The sequence below is a fragment of the Dermacentor variabilis genome, chromosome 5 (genome assembly GCF_050947875.1).
Source record: "Dermacentor variabilis isolate Ectoservices chromosome 5, ASM5094787v1, whole genome shotgun sequence".
Taxonomy (NCBI): domain Eukaryota; kingdom Metazoa; phylum Arthropoda; class Arachnida; order Ixodida; family Ixodidae; genus Dermacentor; species Dermacentor variabilis.
In genome coordinates, this window is record NC_134572.1 from 16,075,667 (window position 1) to 16,097,347 (window position 21,681).

General features: G+C 48.5%; 1 protein-coding gene across 4 annotated transcripts in view; it reads left to right on the forward strand.

The window, feature by feature from the left end:
• The window catches only part of LOC142582302 (uncharacterized), a 560,510-nt gene that overhangs the window by 162,473 nt on the left and 376,356 nt on the right, over positions 1 to 21,681 (forward strand). For 3 of the 4 annotated variants that reach the window (XM_075691856.1, XM_075691858.1, XM_075691857.1), the window contains exon 17: positions 18,640 to 18,706. In XM_075691856.1, coding sequence (XP_075547971.1) covers positions 18,640 to 18,706 — 67 coding nt within the window. Of the gene's footprint in view, positions 1 to 18,639; positions 18,707 to 18,845; positions 18,948 to 21,681 lie in introns of those variants that run through there. The other variant, XM_075691860.1, reaches the window with a different exon arrangement.

Consider the following 21,681-nt stretch of genomic DNA (forward strand, 5'->3'; position numbering starts at 1 on the left):
GAACTTGGTAACGGCCCATACTACAGCCAAGCATTCCTTCTCTGTGGTGGAGTAGTTCGACTCGGCTCGCGACAGTGTTCTACTCGCGTAAGCGATGACTCGCTCAGCGCCGTCTTGCCACTGAACAAGGACGGCACCTAGACCCACATTGCTGGCGTCGGTGTGGATCATTGTCGGCGCATCCACGTCAAAATGGGCAAGAACAGGCGGAGTTTGTAGACGGTGCCGCAACTCGTTAAATGCAGCCTCCTGTTCCTCGCCCCACATAAACGTGACATCTTCTCTGGTTAGGCAGGTGAGCGGTGAGGCGATGCGTGCAAAACCCGCAATAAATCGCCGGTAATATGAGCATAGGCCCAGGAAGCGTCTGACTGCCTTCTTGTCCGTAGGCCTTGAAAACTTTGCGACGGCTGCGATTTTCTCAGGATCAGGTCTGACGCCTGTGTGACTTACAATGTGGCCCAAAAACTGTAGTTCTTGATAGCCAAAGTGGCACTTTTCAGGTTTTAAGGTAAGCCCAGCGGACCGTATGGCTTGAAGAACTGACCGTAGCCGACAGAGATGTTCATCAAATGTGGCAGAATAAACAATCACATCGTCTAGGTACACTAAGCAAGTCTTCCACTTAAGGTCTGAGAGAACAGTATCCATTAGTCTTTGGAACGTGGCTGGGGCGGAGCACAAACCAAAAGGAAGAACTTTGAATTCATAGAGCCCATCAGGCGTCACAAACGCAGTCTTTTCGCGATCCTGCTCATCGACCTCTATTTGCCAGTATCCACTTTTTAAGTCCATCGATGAGAAGTAATGTGCATGCCGCAGCCTGTCGAGGGAATCGTCGATGCGTGGTAAGGGATACACATCTTTTTTCGTAACCCGATTGAGCTTGCGATAGTCGATACAAAACCTCAGGCTGCCATCCTTCTTCTTAACGAGTACCACGGGCGATGCCCAAGGGCTTTTCGACGGCTGGATAACATCATCGTCCAGCATTTTCTTGACTTGCTGCTGTATTGCTTCACGCTCTTTCTCAGCCACGCGATACGGATGCTGTCGGATGGGTATTGCTGTTTCCTCCGTAATGATGCGGTGTTTCGTCAGTGGTGTTTGACGCACTCGGGACGTTGTAGAGAAGCAGTCTTTAAAATGGTCAATCAGTTCTCTGAGCCCTTGTTTCTGTTGCGGCGCTAAACCTGGGTCAACGTCGACGACGGGTGTAGATGGCATCGTATCGGTGGTTGATTCCTCTTTTACAGCAAAGCAGTGTTGGACGAGGTCAATTTCGTCAAAGTACGCCACAGCGGTGCCTTTACTGATGTGCCGGCGTTCATTGGTAAAATTTGTCAGTAGTACCTCTGTGCGACCACCGATTAGGCTGACGATACCCCGAGCGATGGCAATAGCTTGATGGAACAGAAGTGCAGTTAGTTGTTCGGCTACACCGTCCTTGTCAAACTGTTCTCCGCAACTTACGGAGACAAGACTGCATGATAGTGGTGGTATGCAGACGTCGTCGTCGGCGACACGTAACGATATACGTCGGCGCTCTTCGTCTTGGCTCGTGTCTGTACTAGTTGTCAAGGTTATCTCGCCGTCCCGTATGCTAACCACGGCGCCGTACTCCCGCAAGAAGTCCATTCCAAGGATGAGTGATCTGCAGCACTCTTTTAAAATCATAAAAGTGGCGACAAAAGCTGTATTTCCTATCTGGAGCCGTGCAGTACATTTTCCTGTAGGTACCATTATCTGGCCCCCGGCATTTCGAATATAAGGGCCCGTCCATTGCATTCTGACTTTCTTAAGCCGGTCTGCCAACTGCTCACTCATTATCGAAAAGTCTGCACCAGTATCAACTAAAGCTGTCACGTCGTGCCCATCAATTGTTAAGAGTAGGTCGGCACCTACAAATTCGTCGGCGTCCCGTTTCTCCGGGTTGCTCTGCTCGTTTCTCAGTAATAATGGGGGATTTTCGGCGGTTCGACGAATTGCAACCTTCCCCCCGGAGGTCGCTGATTTCAGTTTCCCCGCCGTGGGCTTGGAGAGCGGCCTCGTACAACGTCGGCGAAACTGCGACGGTTCGGCGAAGAATAACGTAATGGAGACGGCGAGCGCGACCGCAGATTAGCTGAGCTGCCTTGTTCCTGACTGACACTGTCGTCGAAGCGTGGATGTCTCTCTGGAAACTGGCGCGGAGTGGCAGGTGACATTTCCTGGATGCCACGCTGGCGATGAGGGCAAAAACGATAAATGTGCCCTGGTTCGCCACAGTGAAAACACAATGGTCGGCGATCAGCAGTGCGCCATACGTCGGTCCTGCGAGGCTGGGGTCGCCTGAAATGCTCCCTCTGTATCCAGGCAGCAATAGGTGGCCGCTGGTGGTACTGCTGTACCGGCATGGTAGAAAGCGGGCGACGGACAGCGTCTGCGTAGCTATATGCGCGTGGCTCGAAGCGCGTCTCGGGACTCGGTTCAGGGAGCGGCTCAGGAGGTGCTAATGCTTGCCGAATTTCTTGGCGAACAACTTCAGCGACCGAAGCAACAGTAAACTCTTTCGGTGTCACAGTTTGCTTCGCAATCTCCTCGCGCACAATGTCTCTTATCAGTTGACGCAGCGAGGTCTCGTCTGTCACTGTGAGTACTGCGGCTCCTGCAGGCGCATCGTTAGTCAGGCGTTCGTATTGCCGACAACGCTGCTGGAGCGCCCGCTCGATTGCTGTGGCTTCCTTAATGAATTCTTCCACTGTTGTAGGCGGGTTCCGCACGAGACCAGCGAATAGCTGTTCTTTGACGCCGCGCATGAGATGGCTTAGCTTCTTCGAATCCGGCATGTTGGGATCCGCGCGACGAAACAAACGAGACATGTCCTCGGCAAACATGGAGACACTTTCATTGGGCTTCTGAATTCGCAACTCGAGAAGTCGTTGTGCATTATCTCGGCGATCAGTGCTTCCGAAGGTGTCAAGTAGCCGACGGCAAAATTCGTCCCACGTTGTCAAATGTGCCTCGCGGTTTTGGAACCACGTCCTTGCGCTACCTTCAAGAGCGAAGTACACATTGGAAAGCTTCTGGTCCGGACGCCACTGATTGACCTTAGCTACGCGTTCGTACTGGTCCAGCCAGTCTTCGGCGTCTTCGTACGTGTCACCGTGGAAGCTTGAGGGGACTAGATGGTTTTGGATAGTCACCTGTGTTGGACTTGCAATCGCCATTTCCTGAGTCGTTAAGGTCGCTGACGAAGTTCGTTGCAAGAGACCAAATTCCGGGCACAGACCTTGCAGGCGGCGGCTTGCACGGTGCACAGGTGTCTCGACGCGTGGATGATGTCTTGAAGGGCTGGACGCAGGGCTACTCGCAGGAGTCGTCCCTATCATTAGGCGATGGTGCGATACCCAGCACCTCCACCAGTGTCACGGCTCACTTGAGACAAGAGCAGAGAGCGTTATTTTAATCTAGACAATTAGAACAAGCGTTCAGTTTTAGCTTCTTCTTCTCTAGCACGCTCGCTTGCACACACGAGGTCGTCGTTCTCGTCGTCAGCGTGGTTGGGCACAGATGGCGTCGTGGCAATATTGTGTTCCAAACGGAATGGCTTGTACGGAAATCGAAAGCAAGCTTGGAGTCAGACGACAGTGTGCCGCGCGCATCACGTCAGGTAGCGATGCTAAAATTCATCAGCGTTCACTTTCTCATGCGCAGCCCTTGTCTGTTCCAAAGACGCTAGGAGGTCCCCTTTCAGTTACGTGCTGTAAAGTCCTCCCCCTGTGTGCATTTATGCGGTAGAAAACGGGGTAAAAATACACGCGCAGACGCCACAGCTCTCAGTATGTGTGGAACGCAGAAGATTGCATTAAACGCCAAGTACCGTTGTTGTGCGATAGCGCAGTGGTTAGCACGACAAAATTTAATTGTCTTGCATTGTGGTAATATCGAGAATAAATTCGGCGAAGAAACGCAGTAATTTCAAGCAATTTTAAAAATCTTTAATCTCTTATTTCAAAACACACCTGTATTGTTTCCAAAAATTTTGTGGATAGATTTGGCACCGGTTAATCTGCTTATTTGTCACTCACTGAAGATGAAAACAAAGTACGTTTGCAGAGTTGAAGCAATTAAGGACATGTGACTTGTCAGAGTAGACAGGGCTTCCATTTTGCCATGTGGTTACCGCTGTATCTTGTATTCTTTATTTATTTTTTTTTTTGCTTCAGTGTCTTTATCTTATTTGACATCCGGGAGCGCCGAGCAGACAGTGTACACGTGCGGTATGACGGGAAAGCGGGCTGCTCCCCCAAATGGGATCTGTGATGGTTGTCGTATCATCCAGCTATAGGATAGGCGAGCTGACCTGTCGGACACGGAAATCAGAAACGGAAAGCACTATACAGGCACGTCGGAAGGAGGCAGGGTGGTTCGGTGGAATGCCCTTCACAAAAAGGCTGCGCGCTGCTGCGCGGACGTTGTGAAGTAACGAGAACGAGAAAGAACGTCGATGGCGGAGAGAGCTATTGGGACGTCCAGCGCCGGCTGTGTTTTGTCCCGTCCCGTTCGCTTGAACGATCCGGATGGCTTCGTTTCTTTAGCCGAAGCAATAAGGTTTTATTTGATTTGGACACATTTTTGCTTCGGACCGACGAAATGAAAGATTCGACAGTTCCGACATTCCAGCGTACGCGTATAGTCGCTCATCTATGAGGCAAAACAAAAAAGCTCTATAGTTGATATGGGAGAGCCTTGATACGTTGTGCTGTGCACATTAGCTTCGTTATTTTTTGAAATTTTCTTTATTGCTGCCCAGTTTCGTGTTACAGTACACGACTGTTATTTCGTGACGGTATAGACCTTTCGGTTTCGTGGCACGGTTGGCGCCGCCGGAACTCTTGGGTGGTGCCAGGAACGCATCCTCTTAACAGCCGCAAGCAATGCCCGAGGACGCGACACGTGCGCCGCAGCAGGAGTTACGCGAAGGCGGCAGCCCACGTGCCAATTAGAAGCTTGACTCGACGACGACTAAAGAAGCATATCGCGAAACGATATCGGGTGCGCGTTTTTTTTTTCTCTCTCTCTCTATCTTCCTGCACGGGAAATCTTGCCCGTTGTGTTTGGCCGTGCTCTTTAGACTTCAACAAATATCTCGGAGGGACCCAGGTGGATACTAATTTCCTTGCTCCCTGACACCTTTTCTTCCTTTATTTTTCCCTCGTCACTCTGGGCTCCGACTTTTGCTAGTGTGCTGCTCGTTACTTCTTTGACTTCAGCTATACCCGCTCCGATGCCGTTAGGACGCTGTTCATTTACCTGTCGCTTTTCTACCTTTATCGGAGTGCTAGGCTCTACTTTCAGCACTTATTAGTATGATGACAAGGGGATTATACAAAGCAGCAGTGTGTCGTGACGCGACTAAACAATCCAGTGGTAAAAGGTGCATAACCAGACCCGAGTGATTTGTTCTCCGGATGCGTCATTCTTACCAGAAATCTCTGCGTTGCAATACTTCGCGGGAGCAGTTTGATGCGCCCTGAGCGCCGAAGCCTCTATAGCTTCGCCTCTGCTATACACGTGTTGCGACGCAGTAAGGAGGTGGGGAAATGAAAAGGCGCACGTGCCTGACTTCGTTGGGGCGATTTGTGAGGGAAAAGGGAGAGATTTTGTCTGCTCAAGTTCTGGTATTTATACATATGCGGTATGCCGATATTGGTAGAAGAAATGGCTTGTTCACTAGGTCGCCCACTCATCCATACGCTCAGTAGCTCCATGACTGACTCATTCTTATGCACTCACTGGCTCCAGCATACACTCGCTATTTCTCCCACTCGCACGTTTGCTTATTCCCTCGACACGCACGCTGTCTCCTTATTCGCTCTCTCGGTCACGTACGAACTCGCTCACCGTGTGCATTAAATGCACTCGTGTTATACCATAAATACTGGTCCTCTCACAAAAAGTCTGTAATGAAATGAGAGTGGTTGTAGCGCAGCAAATATAACCGAAGGAAGGAAACGGGAGGATCGAGAAACGAGGGCTGAGATGGTATCGATCAGAGTCTTCTCGGCGAGATTAAACCCGTCCGCCTACCCTGTCTTTAATTCGTGCTCATGAATTTCGCAGCCATCGCCGTGACAACGAGAGACTTCCTCCAAACGTGCGACAGCTGCCGACGAGCCAAGCTTCCATTAACTTGACGGTTTCCTCTCTCTCTCTCTCTCTCTCTCTCTTATGTCCCTTGTCGCGAGACTCGTCCCTTTCCTGGCCTTCCATCTGTGCACGTCCCCAAACTCTTGAGTAATCTGCAATGAGAAGCACCGTTCCTGTCCGACATTAAATGCGTGGGTTCTCTAAAATAAGTTTCGTGCCCGTCCCAGTTGTTCATTGCGCTGGTGTTGAAGACGCAGCAGCATCTGCAGGTCAAAATTCCTGCCACCGGAACCTTTGCCCCTTAGTCGTCATTTCTAGAGTCCCCGGATCGCAAGCAACCCCCCTCCCCCTCCCCTCCCACCTACGTCACGCGAATTCTTATGGTGATTTGCGTAAGATTTGAAGGCCTGCAAGTATTCTCGTAGCTCTTGAACCGCACCAAGTGCTTCATGAAAGGGCGTACGAGCAGAGTCATGACGTGGCTCCCTGTTTCTTGATTACTGGCACTGCGTGCGTCTACAAGCCTACATATATAGCGTGGGTGACAATAGGGCAAATATTTATGAGGAATTTTGCGGATTTTACGGTTGAGAAAATGTGTGAAGTAATGCTCAGCCGCCATCGTTCGGGTCGTCATCGTTTTTCTTCCTCTTTTTTTTTTTTTTTTCAAGTGTCGTCGTGTGGGATTCGTGTGAAGTTTGACACTTGTGGGCGTCTCGTCCACACGCAGCACTATTCCTGTGTTGTCACGCTTTAGAAAAAGTCACGACCCTTTCTAAGTGCACTTGCGTGGTATATGTCCGTGACATCAGCGCTCTTTGTTATCGTGGACTGTTTTAAATTCCGCACTGTTATGTATATATATATATATATATCCGAAACACACGTAACTGCTAACTAAAGGGCGCATAATAACGATTTTATTATAGAGCTGTAATGTGTAATTTGATGCGCCATATCGGTAAAATACTCGCAGTTTTAGTCAAATGAGTGCTTACGCGCTTAGCACTTATACTACCGTCACTGAGATGAAACGCGTAACTTTGCAGCAATGTGCACTTTGGTGCCCTACGCGCTAACCACTGCTTTATCATGCAACATTCGCGCTTGGTATAATTCATGACAGCTTTTTGCGCTCCAGACGGACTGCTGAGAGTGGTGGTGTCTGTGCACATATTTCGGAGGCCGTAACAGTCAATATATACTTCATATTGAACAGAGAAGTTTTTCTTGAGAAGATGGCGGCCGCAAGAACAGGAAATTGGGCGAGTTTTAGTGCGAGTTCATGGTGTGCAATGCCACAAGGACAACGTTGAAGTTCGGCGAATTCTATCTGAGCTGCCCTTGGGCTGTCCGTAATCATGGAGATTACAGCGTATGCTGTTAGAGCCTACTGGCTGTCGCAGTGAGTGCAGTTCGGCGCTAGAGGAATCACCCAAGCCGGCTGACTTAATTTTCTTTTTTTCGAGAGTGTTGCTTGCTTCAAAAAGTCTGAGAGGCGTTCGCTTTTGCAATGTATAACTGTTGGATGTTTTGAAGCTTAGACTCTTGTGGTCCGATGTAATGAGGTTCGCAGCTAGCCGTACTTCGGGATCGTGTGGCGTTCATTATAGTACAGAGTTTGTTGAACAACCTCATCCCTTTTTCGCTCATCGCCGTCGGTAACAGTGCGCAACGTGGATTACACATTATCCATTCGCCGCTCAGCCGATAGTTACATATTACCTTCGTACAGTTTCGCCGATTAGCGCGCAGCAGAGAATCGCGCCGAGTTTGTAATTCCCTTTGTATTCCAGACGATCCCCCCTTATTGATCTTTGTTGGTCGGTGGCGATAAGCCACACGGAGCCGAGGGCGATGGGGAATTGTCCAGAGCTTTATTCGGAACTACTTCCGGAATCCCGCTTGCGACACTACCTTCTGTTTCCTGCGGATTGCGGAAGTTTCCTGGCCTTGGGGGAAATAGCGTTGGATGAGAAGAAAGGAACTTCAGCCTCCGTGGGAAGTGTACTTGGACAAATAGTTTTGGTCCGCTGGTTCGGAAGGCAAGAACACAAATGAAATCAGGTGTGTTACGCAGAGAATCAGGCGTGTGTGCGGCAGCAAGGTGTTTACTGCTCGTAACACCTTCCGGGTCTCTCTTCAAGAGTGCACGCACGGCTTGGCGGCTGAGTTACAATGCTTTGTCCAACGGTGAATGAGTCTCTCTCTTTTGGGGTGGCTATATTGATCTAGAAAATGCTGCTTACATCATTGCGTTCTTTCTTTTTTTTTTCGTTTTTAGCGTAGTATAGTTCGCGGTGGTGGGCTAACAAGACAGTTGAGTTTCTTGTAAGTTGAGTATGGTCTCTGAAGACATGCAGTGCGTTTATATATCAGCCTTGTAGATGTTATAGTCGTAACGCGCATTTCATTTCTTGAGTCTGTTCACTTTTTTGTGCGCTATACCAAAGTGACGGGCGTCTTGCGTGCTCCTGTGGTGGAATAGGCAGGTGGCCAGAAAGAAAGCTGAGAGGCATAGGTTTAAAAGCACGTTACGAGTAAGCAGTCTCGTTTCTTGCTGCACTCTTTACGGGAGATCGAAAATGTCAGATTATACGAGGATGAGTCAAAGTATCTGCCCCTATATTTTATTAGCCAAAATAAGCTACATACAGTAATTACAAATATACGTACTATTTATTCTACGTACATTAAACTGTTTTCGACATAATCCCCACACCGGTTCAGACATTTGTCCCATCGTAGCGCTAAGTTTGAGATGCCTTTGTGGTAGAACTCGCGTTCGCAGCCTCTACGAACGCTCATTGTCATGCAAGTCTTCACGGCCTTCCAAAGCGAGACACCTTTCAGCCCGCAGGGGCCTCTGCGTCAGCAGATGTTTGGTGTGTTGTCACACCACGTACCAGAGCACGCGAGGGTTGGACCCCTCCGCGTCTAACCATGCACGGCTTAGACGTGTCTGGGGAAACGGGGATCCTTGGGGTTGAGCCAGTGCCGGGTGTTCGGACCTTTAAGGTTCCACGGGAGGCAACATACCCCTTTGGCCTCTGCTTCACATAGACGGCACCTCCGAGCTGGCCCACTCGGGGAAAATCGGTAGTTTGCCTTTTCCTGTACTTCTCTCCAATCTTCGTCTTTCCCTCTTACTTTCTCCCTTTCCTGTCCTCTACTTACTTCTGTATCACTTCCGATTTTCCAGACAGGGAGGGTTAACCTTGTGTAACATGACCAAGGTTATTCATATTGGGTTATAGTGGGTATGTACCGCTGGCGTGATCAGAACTGAATATCTCAAGTCCTGTCGCGTCCCCTATAGTTGGGCTCCGTGGAGGGCGACTGGCATGCCTGCCGAATACTATGTTATTTTGTGACTAGCAATTTTCCTACACTCCCTAATCACTCCCTAAGGAGTGTGTGCACTGATAAACTTTCAAGTTCTTTATCCAACAGAAAGAAACATTTCCCAGGTATCGTGTAATACATAGTGAGCACGCGTGACGAAAACTGTCCGAATGATATCCCCTTTCGTAGTGTCTAAATGCTTGACAGACACGATAGGCCCTGGCTGTAAAAAATGTCAAGCGGCGACCTCCTGCTGCAGGTTTGTGACCAGCCGCCAACACACAAAACTCACCAACCTTTGCTGCATTCGTGGACATTCTCAAGTCCACATAGGTCCATGAATACTGTCCGTGGCGTCGTTTCGGAAAATGACCTGCTCGAATTGACTGAAACTGAACTGCTCGAAGGGTGGAAAGATCAGAACGTTGTAAATGTACAAAAATTAAACTAAGGCGCGACGACAAGGAAATCCCGACTGAGCATTTGATTATCGCCTTTGGAACTAGCAAATTGCCTGAATACATTGAAACAAGATACCGTAAGATACGCGTACGACCGTACATCCCATACCCGCGCCAATGCTTCAAGTGTCAACGGTTTGGGCATGAGACTGAAAGCTGCCGAGGGCGCTCTACTTGTGCAAAATGTGCCTCAAGTGGCCACACCTCTGACATCTGCACTTCTGCTGCCCATTGTGTCAACTATGATGGAGATCACCCCACTTGCTCGCTACCGTGTCCATCATGGAAAAAAAAGAGGAGGAAGTGATCGAACTAAAGGTCAAATTGAAGATTTCTTTCCAAGAAGCACGCATACTTCTTTCCATGACTCACAATTCATCCAATCCATCCTACGTTTATGTGACGCGGCGAGGGGCAGCGTCACATTCTTCGGCGGCCGTCCAAGTCACACCAAGTGTGCCAGCAGTCACGCCGTCAACCCCTCGGCGGTAGCAGCCGAGACTGTTCCGCTACCCAACAAGATGAGCCAGCAGTCCTCCGTGCCTGCGGGCTCTACGACATCTAGGGCCTCTGCTCGGGCAGAGAAGCCCGAAACACCTGCGAGGGTACGCCGCGACCGGGCATCCAGCGCCTCAGCGGAGGTGATCTTCAAGTCCACCGGCGGCAGACGCCGAAGGATCGGCGTATACCTCTCAGGAGCGCGCCAAAAAAGACAAACTCTGCGTCACACGGCCTGGAAAGTTCCTGGCGGGTTAACCTAGTTTTTCTCTCAGACACACAGCGCAAAGCACTTTCACTATGGATACACAAATATTATATTGGAATGTCAGGAAACTTCTCCACAATCTCGATGATGTTAAGAATTCCTACATAGACATAATCCAATGTTGCTGTGTGTTCAAGAGACACATCTAAAACACACACAAACTTTCTTCTCCAATGCGCCATCTTCCGAAAGACCGTGACGAGGCTAACGCCTCGTGCGGCGGTACAGCAATCTTTGCAGACAAGCCTGTAGCTTGTCGCCATGTAGCCTTGCAGACACCCCTTGGTAGGGGTTCTTTTCAATAAGTTGCGTACTGTTTGTTCCATATATATGTACCCCCCTCCCCCCCCCCCCCCCACACACACACTATCATCTCACACAATCAGGTTTCTATAACCTCATAGGTCAACTTCCGGAACCCTACATACTCGTGGGTGACTTTAACGCGCATAACGCGTTGTGGAGAGACTCACGATGCGACGTAAGAGGCCAACTCATTGAAAATTTTGTTCTTACATCTGGTGCCTGCTTGTTTAATAAGAAGGAGCCGACCTGCTATAGCATCCAACTCAATTTGTATTCATCGATAGATCTAGCAATTGGCTCTGCTTCTCTTCTGCCTCATCTGAAAGGGAATGTCATCAATAATCCTTTTGGAAGTGACCACTTCCATGTAACTTTAAACTCAATAATGCAGCATGACAACCCTCCCTATGTTCCTATTTGGAAATTAGCATCGGCTGACTGGGAACATATTAAAGAATCGACTTATGTACCACGAGATTTTATAAATGATTTTAGTATATATCATGCTGTCGCACATTTTACCGCTTTTATTATTGATACAGCCAAAAAGTTAATCCCACAAATGAATAGTGGTCCACTTAAAAGACATGTTCCCTGGCGGAACGAGGATAGTATAGAGATGCGAAAGGGGAAGAATAAGGCATGAGGCGCATTGCGTAGATCGCCATACGCAGAAAATCTAATTAAATTTAAAAACATTAAACCACAGACAAGGCGGACACGGCGTCAGACAAAGAGAGAAAGCTGGATGAGGTTCCTCTCGGGTATAAATTCCTACACACAGGTGGCAAAAGTGTGGAATGGCTTGAGAAAGCTAAAAGAGCAGCAAATACATCCGTTGCCTGTGGTGAAAGACCGAGAGAATACCTTGCAAGACCAGGCAAACTCTTTTGGGGGATACTTTGAGCGTGTGTCAAGCAAAATCCAATATTCACAATCCTTCCTTAAATACAAATAAATAGAAGTATGTAAGCCTGTCGTACGTAAATGCCGACAAAACGAACCATGTAACGACCTTTCAGTATTGCCGAGTTAAGAGCTGCCTTGATCGCATGCTGGAGCTCAGCACCGGGTCCTGACAGACTCCTGTATGACATGACAAAAAACTTACACACTGACACACAAGTTACACTACTCGCAATTTTCAACACTATTTGGGCTACCGAGAACCTTCTATCTGCATGGAAAGAAGCGATTGTGGTCCCTGTCTTGAAGCAGGGTAAAACCCTTGGTGGCAAGTTACTCTAAGGTGCTCTAACAAGTTGCCTTTGTAAGCTATTTGAAACAATGATTAAACGGTGACTCTTACATTTACTTGAACTGAACAACACGCATGATCCCTATCAGTGTGGCTTCAGAGAAGGGCTGTCCACAACCGATCATCTTAAATTATGGGGTTTTACGTGCCAAAACCACTTTCTGATTATGAGGCACGCCGTAGTGGAGGACTCCGGAAATTTCGACCACCTGAGGTTCTTTAACCTGCACTATAAGTACACGGGTGTTTTCGCATCTCGCCCCCATCGAAATGCGGCCGCCGTGGCCGGGATTCAATCCCGCGACCTCGTGCTCAGCAGCCTAACACCCTAGCCACTGAGCAACCATGGTGGGTACCCGATCATCTTGTGCGCATTGAAGGAAATATTCGTGACACATTTTTTACGCAGACAGTTTTTCTTGTTCGTATTGCTCGATATGGAGAAGACGTAGGACACAACGTGGCGTTACAGAATCTTGAGAGACTTGTTGGGAATGGGCACCCGTGGCAACATGCTAAAGCTAATAGAAAGCTATTTGTCCATTGGTACCTTCCGCGTCAAAATCGGCAATGCATTGTCGCATCCATTGATACAGGAAACTGGCGTGCCCCAGGGAGGCGTGCTCAGCTGCACACTCTTTGTTGTTAAGATTACCGCATTCCGTGCTTCATTACCACCGGCCAATTTTTTCCCGTCTACGTGGACGACATTCAAATAAGTTTCAAATCCTGTAACCTCGCGTTGTGCGAGAGACAGGAACAGCAGGGCTTGAACAAGGTGTCCAAGTGGGCAGACAAAAACGGATTTAAAATCATCCCCCACAGAAGTACTTATGTTCTTCCTACAAGGAAGGAGTCCTGGTTCTAGATCCTTGTGTAGAACTGTGTGGAACACAAATACCTGTCAACAAACAGTATACATTTCTAGATATTCTACTTGACTCCAGGCTTACTTTCATTCCACAAATAAAATATCTTAAAGCAAGATGTCCAAAAAAGAATGAACTTGCTGAAAATTCTATCCCACACAACATTGGGTAGCGACAGGGAGTGTTTAATGAATCTTTACAAGAGCCTAAATTGGACTATGGTGCCGTCGCATATAACTCTGCCGCTCCGAGCGCGCTAAAGATGCTAGATCCCGTCCACCATCTAGGTATCCGCTTAGCCACTGACGCTTTCAGAACAAACCCTATTGAAAGCTTACACGTACAATCAAATGAGTGGTCATTCCATCTGCAGAGAACATACATGAGCCTCACATATTTTATCAAAATACAGTCTAATCATGAATATTCATGTTCTAATACCGTTACCGATATAACGGGTGCTACACTTTTCCATAATCGTCCCTCTGTAAGACATCCTTTCTTGCTGCCTGTGAGGGAGCTTAGCGGTGAAATGCATGTCCCCCTCCTCGAACATCGCTTAATGCATCCAACCAACCTTTTTTTTTTTTATCTCCTTGGGAGTGGCAGGGGTAGAATGGGACATATCTTTTCTAGAAGTTACAAAGCACGCACGAAGTTACAACGCTGGCATGGCGCTCTTTGGCCATACCTGGCCCTTTCGCCACTAAACAGCACACATTTGTTGATTTATTCAGACACCTTTCCCCATACGTGGGCTGCATTTTCCTGTTGATTTCGATGGGAGTTCGTCCCTTCTTCCGTAGAAAACGAATCACACTTCGTTGCCCGTACGTCGTGAACGTGTGAAGCACAACCGCCATGTCTTCAACAACTGAAAGCAGCGCCGTGCCGCGGAGCTACCGGCAGATAAGGCCGGGCCGGTCCAAAAAAGATCCAGCACTGGGAATGGATATGTTGACTTCGCATTTACAGCTATAATTTGGCTTTAAAAAAAGGAAAATGGGAGCAAAAGCTTTCTTATTTGTCCTCATTTAAGTCGACCTTACATTCAGACGACCAATAAACGCGTCCGCTGTGAATGTGTTCATTTTAGAGACGCCGTACCAACGAGGCTATCTGGTTAGCTCTTGTTAGGCAATACTGAGCATATACTTAGATATGAAGAAATATTAGTGATATATATGTCATCGCCGTTCTGAGATCTCTGTCGAGACGGGCACTTCCTTTGCTTATACTCTCCTTAGCCTTTGCTCTTTCCGAGCTTCCTTCTATTACGACAACGCGCACCGGTAGCGCCTCTCACTTGAGGAGAGGCGCTGCATTGGGGGCGCTCTCAGTGGTTCAACTCCCGCGGGAATCTGGTTTCATGGTGCAGTGCGCGTCTCCTCTTGGACGATGAATTTAATCTCGGCGGTCGCTTGAAATCCGTCCGGCAGTGGACGTCAGCAGCGACGTGGGCACCGAGTGGCGCCAAAGGATTAGAGCTGCCGCGACTGCGAGCGGATTCGCCCCGTGACGTGCTCCTCATATGCGTCAGAACTGACGGCGCAATAGATAGCGAGAGGGAGAGCTTCCTCTGCGGGAGGACAGACTTGCGAGAGCAGCGCTCTTCCGGCGCTTTTATGCCTTCTTCTTTTTTTTTTACTTTCTCCCTCTTAATGAAATCTTTTTAGAGTTTGAAGGATGTCATCACTTCGTTGTCTGTGCGTGTATGTCTGCGGGTACCTCAGCGCCCGCCCTGGCGAGTCTGCCTTGAATTATAAGAGCAGGCCAGCGTCAGAGGAAAGCTAAAACCGTGCAGCGTCGTGCAAGCTGTGGCGGGCGACTGAGCAGCAGGGGCCGCTTTCACTTGCAAGGCTGCTTGATCGGCGCCTTGTCCCATTGTCTAATCCCGTGCTCACGTGCGGAACTGCTCGTGAATTCGACATATTAAACGCACAAGTGGCTTAAGAGTTGGCTGCACAGTTTTCGGGAGACAGCGCAAGCAAGCATGATGGAGCCTTAGTCAGCCGTCGCACTCCTTTTACCAGCCGGGGCAACCTCTCGGTCATTGACGTCTTCGCGCAGAGTATGCGTGGATGCTTGATGTTGGAGAGCAGAATCGGCGTTGTCGCGGTTTGCACGGACGCTTCGGCGCAGTAAACGAATAACTGCAGAATTGGTGGGAAGATGCCTGTGAAACTACGGTTGCACACCGTGGCAGCTGCGCAGCCGCTGGGTTTACGTGCGCTGGTCTTAATGTAATCCACTAAAAAAAAAAAGATAATAGAAATCTGAGCGCCATATCGCTCTAGAAAAGTGCAGCGTCGGCCTGCACCGTTGATGCGCCAGTGCGATTTTCTTCCGCTTGGCTTAGCATATACTTAATACTCAACGCCTCTCACTTGGTGTGGATACCGATTTCGGTGCACCTAGGGGTGCCAGAACTTCGCATGTGCAAATGGAAGGTTGAACGCGATCGCTTTGTCACGCGCTGGCTCCGGTAAGAGCTGTACGCGCCACTATACCGTGGTATGGGGCCACGTATATACATTGCACTATCGCACTCCTGACCCACGCGCTCGCGACGTCCTTACCCGCCGTGGTTGCTCAGTGGCTATGGTGTTGGGCTGCTGGGCACGAGGTCGCGGGATCGAATCCCGGCCACGGCGGCCGCATTTCGATGGAGGTGCAATGCGAAAACACCCGTGTACTTAGATTTAGGTGCACGTTAAAGAACCTCAGGTGGTCGAAATTTCCGGAGTCCTCCACTACGGCGTGCCTCATAATCAGAAAGCGGTTTTCGCGCGTAAAACCCCACAATTTAATTTTTTTTCGCGACGTCCTTGGAACACTTATGCCTATACATGATAAGTTTTAATTTGGTTATTATTCACTAAAAGCGATATTAAAACTGTCTGCTTCTTGGCTAATGCACGGTAGTCGGTATTCTTCATTGCTTGGGCACAAGAACCTGTCTTGCCACTCAACGGCCATGACCGCATTATTGCCGTGCGGCAACGTTGTAATCGCGTTTCCTAAAACAGTGACGAAATTAATGGGTGGATTCATAGTAAAATATATTGCGCGCACAATTGACAAGGGCACAGTGAAGGGAGACACACGAGCGCTTACTCACAATTATTTTATTTTCGGAAAGATACAGAACATGTATACCCAAGCTATCAGCACTGAGCATTATTAGAGTTGTCGGACGATCCCACCGCTGTCAACCAGATGTAGGAGTCGTCGGACGATCTCGCCGCTGCCACCATTTGAAGGAGTTGAAGGTCGTAGAGAGGAACTCGGTGAACAGGATTTCTTTACATTATTTACATCTTAGACCAGACATATATCGACAGTGTATAGCGTGACTCCCATATGGAGCCCGCAAGACTAACATACAGCAAACAGCTTACGAGCACACAGCTCACTAGTACATTTCGAGCATGACGAGCACTCACTAGCAGCCGACAATAGCTGCTTATAAGCTCTCTACTCGACGTCATAGTTCGACGTCATTCAAGGTGACCCGCCCTTTTGGAGGATGAGGGCTGTCATACACGTGCCGCACACACACACACAGGTGTAAAGGTCCGGAGCCGACGTCAGAGGGGCTTCGTCGAACTCCTTCACTCGCAACGGCGACGAGGCTAGAGGTTGGCAGCGGCATTCCAAGATGAGGTTACCACCGCTGGCGTAACTGGCTGGCAAACTTGCACTGCAGCTGGCCGTTCTTAACAGCATGTGCAACAAGAGTTGTCAGTATAAACAGAAACAGATTAAAAACAGATTAAAAAGGTTCAACCAGTATTTAAAAAAGCAAATTCATTTTCAGTGATTACAACCGATGGTTGGCTTATGCATTTTTCAGCGCACTTCTTGATGTGAAATGCTTCTGTGATTTCACGTGTTAGTTTATTTTTTATCTGAAAGCAAAATGTTAGTGTTAAAAAATACTGGATCACAATGACATAGATTACAGTGGTTCGACAAGTGCGAATGGCTTTCTTTACCGAGAGAACGTTCATGTTCTTTTAGACGGGTGTTTATGCACCGACCGGTTTGTCCTATATATGTACATGTTGCCACAGGTAAACGGAAACCGGTACACAACACCTGTTCTGCATTTTGTGAATTTTTGATCGACTTTTAGGCCGCAGCTGCATTTTTTTACCCTATTGTCTATGTAATCTATGTCATTGTGATCCGGTCGCTGGCTGACGACAGAGGCATCTCAAATTTAGTGCTGCGATGGGACAAATGGGGGGGGGGGGGGGTTCTGAACCGGTGTGGGGACTATGTGAGAAAATAGTGTAAGGTACGTAGATTAGTAAGTATATTTGCAATTACCTGTATGTACTTTATTTTGGCTATTAAAAATAGGGACAGAAACTTTATGATTCGCCCTCGTAGATGTACAGCGCGGGAATGAACGTGGGCACAGGTGCAGAAAGACAGGACGAGCGTTGACTTCGAACTGAAATGTATTACACACAGGAAAGGAAAATGAAAGCCTATGAGAAACACCACGCATATGTGTGCACGTGTGCGCACGATGGTGTTCAGGGAGATACGACACCGTATTTTTTCATCAGATTAGCTTCACTCTTTGTATGCCCCCGCCCCCCCCTATAATGTCTATCTCTGCCTATTCACTATTTCGTCAGTTCTATAGACGATCACTAAAACGGTATTTCAAGAAAAATGTTTGTTAATATCTGCTATGACATTTGGAACTATTATTTGAATTTTGCGTTGCACTTATTGACTAGTTCGGTTTGTTAGTTTTACATTTTCTTTATGCTGACATTCTTTGAAGGTTTGTTGTATCTTACCATTTTCTTGTTGCGTTGAATTGCGTTGTTTATGAGCCTCCGCTAATTTTTGCTGGGTACAGTCTGACAAGCCACAGTGGCTTAGTACGTCCGGTGTTTATTATTTGTGTTTTGCGCGTATATTTATTATTGTGGGGGAAGGAAAATTACATTCGCACGGATCATGCGCGTAGTGCGCTGTGGGATGCTGAAGAGGTTTTGAAATTGCAAGCCATTCATTTGAACGTGAACATCATCATCATCATCATCATCATCATCATCATCATCATCATCATCATCATCATCATCATTATTATTATTATTATTATTATTATTATTATTATTATTATTATTATTATTATTATTATTATTATTATTATTATTATTATAGTTTTCACCCGTGTGCTTAGATTTAGGTGCACGTTAAAGAACCCCAGGTGGTCAAAATTTCCGGAGTCCTCCACTACGGCGTGCCTCATAATCAGAAAGTGGTTTTGGCACGTAAAACCCCAAATATTAAAATTAATTATAGTTTTGTATTGCCTCGCCGTTTTAACTGTTGGGGCTTAAGGTATGAACGGGAAGCTTCCCGCTGGTTGCTGTTAGCCCACAATTATCGAGCCTCTTTAGCATCCATCTAATGTAGCGTGCCACAGCGAAAGCGTCTAACGGCGGCTCGGCTTGCTTCCCTTCGTTTGCGCAGCGTGAGCAGCAGCAGCGACGACCGGAGCCGACCTACCAGCGAACACGTGACTCAGGGCATCGCACAGGTGAGTCTTGAGCGAGGCTATGGCGGCTTCTGCACTTCCCTGTACTACAGGTTGCGTCATCAGCGGAACGTCGGAGACGATCGTATAGGGAGGTGACTTATTTCTTCGAACGATTTGCTTTATTGACCTTTACTTTCAGAGCTCTTCTGCTGGAAGCGAAGTGTGGCTTCATTGGATCGTTTTATACCAGCCGTCTGTTCACGCCACAGGAAAGCTCCAAGTGTGAACGCGCCTCGCAGAATCACTAACGAAAAAAATAAAATAAAAATAAATCGAAGTCATATTCTTACCACGAACACCACTCATACCACACTACTCATACCGTGAAAAGAGGCTTGTTGGAGGAGGCGACGTAGAAAGTAAATAATATGAGAGCGCTGTATTTCGCGTCGATCTCCGAAGGAAACATGGAACATGGGAAATGCTTAGAGGGGCTTCGGAATTTTTTTCCAGGGTAGGAACTTCATGTAGAACATCTCAGCGTCTTGAACTCGTGTTGCAGAACCTTTTCTAAACAGTTTAATATATGACGTGTGCCAAATGTATTTATACACTTCCTTCGCCCTGTACTCGAGTGTGTTTTGTGTAACAGCGTTTGTGCGATGATATAGGGACGTTTCTAAAGTACAGTTCTGGGTCCATGGTACTCGTGGACGTCGTCGCCCTTCTACCCGGAACTCGATCTTCTGTTTTTTACTCTCAGAGTTCGTAAATACAGCGTAATGTGACATCGGACTGTATAAGAAGCGAGAGATGACAGCCGTTTGTCGTTTTGATACCGCACGAAAGTAATTGTGTAGATGTCGCGGCGATGGAAGGTGTAGACTGAGTTAAGAATCACGGCTCGCCCAGTGTTGTGACACTTTTCAAGTGGTAACTTGCCGCGCCACTGTAGCAACTCAAAGCTAGGCGATTGTTTGTAGCATATTTTTGGCAGCGGCTTTCATTACTTTTTGGGCCCCGGGTCACTGCTGCAAGCAAGGGGGCTACAAGGACGCCGGCATCGACAGTATGCGATAAATGTTGCAAACAGAAGGGTGCGTTTGTAGAAGCTTATGACTGTCTCGTTGGCATTTTCGGTCACTTCGGTATATAGTAAGTATCTTGGCGTAGCTTAGCTTTCAAATGTGTCAGAAAGGGGAGTACTACGGTGAGAATAGGTTCTTCATCGGTATAACGTAGCGGCTGTACGAAGGTATGTACTTTTTATTTCTTCAATTTTTAGGCTGCACACGAGGTTCCCCCTAAGCACACCAGCGGAGTTCTGAAAATATTGTAGGTCAGCTTGAAGCGACGGTCGGTGCCATAGAAGGCAGCGTTCAAGTACCTCACGTGAAGTACTCGGACTACGGTTTTAGCATGTCGTGTCACGAAGTCAGTCTTGCTGGCGTGATGAGAGAACTCGTTAATTTCCTCTCCGTCTTATATTTGCTTCTCGAGGTAAGCGTGCCTTGGCCGTATTTTTACTGGGCCACCGTTTGCGAGAGCCCCGCCAGCTTCGTCGGACGTGGTGCGTCGTGGTAGGGGAGGCACGTTGCGCTAACAGAAGTACACGGTGGGACGGCTTCTGAAAGGACCGGAAAGCTCGTCCTGAATTACAGCAGTCCGAGCCGCCGTTCTTCGCGGAGCGCGCGCGGCTGAAGAAGCACACGAACGGCTTGCTGCAGGGAGATGCTGGCATTTACAAGTCAGAGCGAACACTCTGCCGGTATTCTTTGTGTCGTGCTCTCCGTGCCGTCTTGCGCAGTCCAAGCCTTTCATCTCGGAGGGATTCCCTCTTTTCCCGAAGGGAAGTGGCTCGTCCTCGAGACGCCTCGCTGCTGCTACTCAGCGGCCGGATTCATCACCTAGTGGGGGGGGGGGGGGGGTAGACGGCCGCGTTTCTTGCGCGTGTGTTCCCAAGTGAATGGGCGCATGCAGCCGCATACGCGGAACGAATGCGGACGATCTCTTCTCGGGCGCCATTTCATCCCGGAGCCTTGCTTGGCACGTGGCATTCGTGACCTTGCGAGGGGACGTTGAAACGGGCCTCGTTTGCGGCAGGCCGTGGGGACTGCGAGTTGTGCAACTGTCGCCAGAGTTTTGTCTTCGCTGGCGCGCAGGGAGTGTCTGGCATATATACCTCGGTGCTACCCTTTCGGTTGCCGGCTATATTGTTTCGCAAGTGTAGCTTTGCGCCTTCCCGCCGTGTTGCTGCGTACGGGACGATAAAATGCAAACCGAAAGGCAGCGCTGAAACGTCCAGCCATCTGCCAAGGGCTGCTGGTGGGCCTAAGGTGCAAAGAGAGTGCGCAGAAACTGGATTTTTGGTGCAACCTGCGCGCTCCGCGGCCGCTAAGCTATTGGTGCTAAAAACCACTGCTATCAAACTGAGACTATTGTAGCTTCTGCAGTTATATGTATCAGAAGTCTGCTAGACTGAGTTTACTGAAGGAAGATGCATTTTAATATGACATGTTCTCGACTAATGCAGCTAACAAATCACGGTTCAGCGAGTGTGTCTGCTGCTGCCGAGAATCCGTTTCACTTGCCTCTGGTCCTTGATATTGCCACGCTGTGGAGAGCCTCCCGCTGTGTCTTGTAATTGTGTTGACTGCGGCGACCTCTTTAATCTCTCGTGCGCGTCCCGAGCAGGGAGGTCGAACAGAGGGCACGCGCGGCGTTCCCCGGGTAAAGCTTTATTCCCGGACAGTGCATGCCTATGCATTCGCAGCAGCGGGAGGTCGCCTTTTATACTGCTACTGTTTGGCGTCTGCGTTCTCGCAGGAAAATGGTGCAGCGTTACTGGTAATGAAAGTTCGTTATTGGTCCGCCATCACACTGCTGGCTTTCTTGACTGCATTGGATTGCACGTCATTAAGGAGCGTCAGTGACCTCGCGAACCATTAACTGCTACTACTTCACTTGAACAGGTTATTTGCTTTCCTAAAACATATAAGTTAGCCCAAGGGAAGGGGCGAAGCGAATGATGCCAG